Consider the following 6,000-nt stretch of genomic DNA (forward strand, 5'->3'; position numbering starts at 1 on the left):
ATAAAATGTATGCATCTTTATTTAGTATAGACTTAATTAACTGTGTTTTAATCCACCCCTCTCCAGTTACGAGCCATAGGGAGGGACCACAATAAGAGACAATGACATTTATATTAGTTATCTAAGCAACTATAGGTAGCAGAGGTGCTGCTGTAGAATCAATAGAATTCGTGGTGGCTCAATTTTTGTGGAATTCGTGGGTACCACTCACCCAGGAATTTACATCCTCAACGAATAAAGACAACTATTATTTTTTACAGTTATCTTTTTTACAAATATATAAATCCACGAAATTACGTCCCCACGAACCCGTAAAAATTCAGCAATCCACGAAAATTGGCCCCCCACGAATTTAAATGATTCTACAGTAGTTGTATGGATTTTGACCTGTGGCCAGAGTGAACCACAGCATATATCTAAATCTTAATGATCTTTAGAAACTTTCCTAATTACAGTTAGTCAAAACAACACACGGACAGCTTGGTGTATATGTAGTGTACATACTTGTACTAATTTGAAAAAAATATTTTTCAGTTTTGATGTTAAATATCAAAAATATAACTGATTAAATGTTGAGAGTAAAAAATTTGGAACTTCTGAATGCAAGAATAAAAGTAATATTTTAGCCTTAAATCCGTGTTATGTAAACAAAGACTCAAGTCTTTTCATGTATACAAACAAACCAATGAAATGTTAATTTTATAATATAAAGTATCTTAATTTGGCATAGTCACAAATTTTAACTTTTAGATGACACATTTTACCCAAAGAATGCTATAAATGTGAAAGATATAATAAACTTAGATCGATATCAATTTCTTTTGAAATTTCGTAAACAATAACATACCGCAATTGTTGTTTACAAAACAAATAATAAACTCTCTAAAATGAGCTTCTATGATGATGTATACCTTAATTTTTATGTGAAATCTTTTAAACACATTAGACAATAGATTTTGATCATTAAAAGTGAAAAACAAAATTTTGGGGGAAATTGTGAATCAGTCCCTTTAAATGTCCAATGACAGGCCTTGGCTTATTGTCAGGCCTCTGTAACTCGGTGTTCCAAACAAACAAGTCTCACCTGTCTGTAAGTAAGGTGAATCAGGTGAGCATTTAACCCACTGGCTTTTGTCTCACAGGTCCACAGCTGTTGGCGTCATCCAGCCGAGACCGTTTAATTCATGTCTTTGATGTGGAACAGCGTTACGGTCTGCTGCAGACACTAGATGATCATTCCAGTTCTGTTACTGCCATCAAATTCACAGAGAATGACGGACAGATCAAGATGCTCAGTTCAAGCGCCGACAAGTCTGTTTTGTTCCGAAACGCACAAATGGTATGTTGTAATCAATTTCTTATCTTATTTAGAATACATTCATTAGATAAAACTTGTGGAATAATTCTAATTTTTGTCACTTGGCTTTAATGCTTATAAATACAGATTTTGATTAACATTACAATGATAAAGCTTCTGTAAACTTAGGACATACTCCCCTGTATTCGAATTTGTGTTTAGTTCTCGCGTAGATTACTGTATTACAGTTTGCTTTGTTGTAGATACTTTATAGTTTGTTCTGAGTTCTGCTGTTCATCTTACATTCCAGTATGGTTTGTATTCTGTTGTAGATGTGTACATTCCGGTTTGTCCTGTGTTTTTTTTGGTAGATGTTTACACTTCAGTTTGTTCTGTGTTGTTGATGAATTTGATGGCAGTAACAGTTTCAGTTTATTTTGTGTTCTGTGGCAGACTCCTACATTCTAGATTTTTCTGTGGCAGACTCCTACATTCTAGATTGCTCTATTGCAGACTCCTACATTCTAGATTTTTCTGTGGCAGACTCCTACATTCTAGATTGCTCTATTGCAGACTCCTACATTCTAGATTTTTCTGTGGCAGACTCCTACATTCTAGATTGCTCTATTGCAGACTCCTACATTCTAGATTTTTCTGTGGCAGACTCCTACATTCTAGATTTTTCTGTTGCAGACTCCTACATTCCAGTTTGTTCTAGCCAGTCAGTACGTTGTAGGGACTAACAGCTTGTATGACATGGACGTCGAACCCTCGCACAAATTTTTGGCAACTGCCTGCCAGGACCGAAACATCAGGTGATTATCTAAAACAGCCATTTTAAAAAATTCAAGGGAAGTAACCTCACTTATTGCCAGCACTGTAATTTCTTGTGGATACGGTCTTTTATAAGTATGACTTATATGGAATAAAAAGTAGGAAAAAAATCTTATATTGTTCAAAATTTCCTTCTTCAATTTGTATTGCAGAATCACTTCTTCAATTTTAGGTATATTGCAGAATCATTTCTTTTCATGGGGTGAAATTGTCATGGTTTGAAAAAAATAGAGTCTACAATTGTTCCTTTTGTTCTGTTGATAGAGGATTTTAATTTGTAAGGTCATGATAAGCGTTACTCTAATATCAATGATGCATGTATGTTACAGGATCTACAACATTAAATCTGCCAAACAGAAGCAGTGTTACAAAGGTGCGGTGGGTGACAGTGGAGTATTGTTAAAGCTACAACTTGACCCATCTGGTCAGTATGCGGTCACCAGCTGTACGGACAAAAGTCTGTGTATAATTGACTTCAAAACTGGGGACCTAGTGGCCACAATGTTTGGTCACTCGGAGCTGGCTACAGGTGTGAAGTTCATGCCTGATCTGAAGCGTTTGATATCTGTATCCAGTGATGGATGTATCTTTGTATGGAGATTACCCCCGGAACTGACTGAGTCCATGAAAAGTCGGCTGGAGGAGATGGGAAGACTTCCTATTGAGGCCATCAATGGGGAAATCAACAGGTAGGTGGATAGGGTGGGGGTTGTCTGTGGCACAGCTCTATAAAGATGTTTTTATGGTCTGTTTGATTTTATTTTGAACTTCACTCCTTGGATGTACCCAAACATTTGAGTAATTGGTAGGGTTGGGGGAATGTGATAAGAACCATTCTTAGATACGAAAAACCTTTTATAAATTTGGTTTTTTCATAGAGCCATTTTATGTTTTTATCATAGTTATAACTCAACTCTACACATTACAAAATTTCATAGCTATATGGTTTCTCTAACAATCTCTCTTTGTTATTGTACAACTAACATTTAAATTGCATGTTATAGGAAACCGAGTGATTACAATGAACAGCTGGGTAGGGCTCCCTTGTTTCCAAATGAACAGGTGATTAAGACACCCACCAAGATCCTGGAGGAGTTACAAAAACAGAGAGAAGAGGAACAGCCCGACTTCAGATACAGTGTGGGACCACTGCCCAACTGGGCCAAAGCCAAGGTAATTCGGCAAGAATTGTCCGACTGGGCCAAAGCCAAGGTAACTCGGCAAGAATTGGCCGACTGAGCCAAAGCCAAGGTAACTCGGCAAGAATTGGCCGACTGGGCCAAAGCCAAGGTAACTCGGCAAGAATTGGCCGACTGGGCCAAGGTTACGTTTAGTATGGGCAAAAGTTAACAATGAAAATGGGCAAAAGCTTATTGAGCATGGGTGAACTGGATGAAGGCTAAGTTAAGAAAGTGAGAATAGATAGCATGCCTGTTTGTCTTGTTCTAAGTTGACAATGAAGACACATTGTAAAATGAGTTCACTGCCCACAGGGTGGAGACTGGATGAGTTGATAATGGCTGTCCCAGATTACAAATGTTTTTGAGAAGTGGCTAAGTAGGCAAATGTTCAGGTGAAACTGATCAATGCAGACTTCATTCTTCCTGCTTAAAAAGGCAATATTCAAGATGATTTATGCCACTGGGCAAAAGCTAAATGTGATGGTTATAATATTTGCAAGCTGGACTTAAAGCTAGCATAAGTTTGAAAGCTAGGCAATAACAGCGTAATGATTGTGTGAGTTATTGTGAAAGCAGACATAGGTCTTGATTAGTGTATGATGGCTTTTGTGAGAAAATGACTCTCGGTAGCTATTATGACATTTTTGAATTTCAATGATGCACCCTGCAGAAAAACATTATTTTAATGAAATCTAGGTCATGGCTGCTTGACAAGGAACCCTCATTTTTTGGCTTGAGTGATGGGTTCAAAGGATCTATATCAATAAGTTCATTTCATTTACAATATAAAGATGATTTTTTTTTTTGAAGATGGGTGAAAACAGTAACAGTCAACAGAAAAATGACAATAAACCTCTCCCCCGGGGACGATGGGCAAGAAGGATTGACAATGTGGAAGATCTTAGTCAACTGGAGATTGCAGACAGCCGTGATGGTGAGCATAAAATATATATAGTCAGAGTCAAATATTAATACAGTCAGTGTCAGATATTTATACAGTCAGTGTCAGATATTTATATAGTCAGTGTCAGATATTTATACAGTCAGTGTCAGATATTTATAGTCAGTTAAACTAGTGACAGATATCTTTTTTGGGATATTTGTACAGTTAGTGCCAGATATTCATGCTGTCAAGTGTCAGATACATATTTATTGGTTTTGATTAATACTAGAAAGAGAACAGCCGTCTATAGCAAGGGTGAATCAGCTGATGTATTTCTGGATCAGTTTACATTCTTACTGCAAGGGTGAATCAGCTGATGTATTTCTGGATCATATTTTACATTCTTACTACATGTTTTGCAAAGTAGTGTCCATAGCTTGATCAACTCCTGAGATATATTTGCACTAGATAATGAGGGTGTCTTCATATTGTTAATATTAAGTAATATTTTTTTCTAATGCAGCTAATGAAACTGCATTTAAAGCAAATGTATGGATAAAGTGTGGGATAGGGTAAGGGTATAACTAGAACCCCAGTGTTGGAATATTGAGACGTCGCTAGTAAAGCATCAGACTTGAAATTTACTACAGCTACCGTATATACTCGCCTAGAAGTGGGTCCGCCTATAAGTGGGTTGTATTTTTGAAGGTTATTTTGTAGGAATTTGCCATTGACCCGCTTATAAGTCGGTACAAATTTTTGTCAGAATCGGTTGACAATTTCATGTCAATGCTCTAGTGTTTTTACCTATGTTTCAAAAAATATTTTGAAAAATTAATAATTATGAGGTGCTCAATATCCAAGCCATATCTGTTTGGGGTTTAAACACAAACCTTGATCTATTATGGACAATGATCTCTTGTTTACCTACGCAATTATGGTCTCCTAATTACCAGTACCTGACACCGTGTTTACTTAGTGGCACGCGCCTCGTGGTTATTGTGGGGTTCCAGTATAATTCAATGTATCTACAATAGAGTTTTTAAGAGTCAAGAATGATGATCTAAATTATCTGTTAACAATATTCAATCTTTTATGAAATATATTTCAGCCGGTATACATATGAATATTTCAATATTAAATCGGGTTCGTAATTCAATTTTACTGATAAACGATAGATTAGTTGAATTGAACGTATTAGTTACCGGTATGTAAATAATTTTAAACAATAAAAATATGTAAATACTTGTACTTTATACATCATTTTGAAATACATAAACAATACAATATGTCTAGATATTTGTAAACAATAATCATTTGTGTGGTAGTCCATGAAAATCGTCGGAGTTGTTTAAAAAACACTACATTACGCCTCCTAGAAAAATACCAATCTTCTTAGGACGCGCCTATAAGTCGGACATAGAGTTTTGGACCAAAAATTTACTCCCAAAAATCCGACTTATAGGCGAGTATATACGGGTAGTAAACATTTTGAAAAACAATGGATTTATGTACATGTAACAATACTTGCTTTGTTTTCTGTTTGTATATTGAGAACTGCTGGGGAGAGAAACTTTCCCCTTTTATGCTACTTTGTAGATATTTCTTGTTAGGTCTTGTCGTGTAGTAATCACTCTCTGTCTGTCTGTCCATTCATCAGCACTTTCTGTGGCACACAATTACTTAAATTTCATGTGTATTACTATAGTAATCATTTCGTCCGTCAGAACTATCTATGCCACTCGATATCAAATTTGTCTTTACAGAGTTATGGGACTTAGAAATTTTAAGTAGTATCAATTTAA

At 36.0% G+C, this 6,000-nt stretch overlaps 1 protein-coding gene across 7 annotated transcripts in view; it reads left to right on the forward strand.

The window, feature by feature from the left end:
- LOC125649200 (mitogen-activated protein kinase-binding protein 1-like) overlaps window positions 1–6,000 on the forward strand; it is an 80,089-nt gene that overhangs the window by 36,108 nt on the left and 37,981 nt on the right. For all 7 annotated transcript variants that reach the window (XM_048876490.2, XM_048876494.2, XM_048876491.2 and 4 more), the window contains 5 exons: window positions 1,143–1,339; window positions 1,991–2,112; window positions 2,461–2,820; window positions 3,136–3,304; window positions 4,123–4,246. In XM_048876490.2, coding sequence (XP_048732447.2) covers window positions 1,143–1,339; window positions 1,991–2,112; window positions 2,461–2,820; window positions 3,136–3,304; window positions 4,123–4,246 — 972 coding nt within the window. The remainder of the gene's footprint in view (window positions 1–1,142; window positions 1,340–1,990; window positions 2,113–2,460; window positions 2,821–3,135; window positions 3,305–4,122; window positions 4,247–6,000) is intronic.

This window comes from Ostrea edulis, chromosome 5 (genome assembly GCF_947568905.1).
Source record: "Ostrea edulis chromosome 5, xbOstEdul1.1, whole genome shotgun sequence".
NCBI lineage: Eukaryota > Metazoa > Mollusca > Bivalvia > Ostreida > Ostreidae > Ostrea > Ostrea edulis.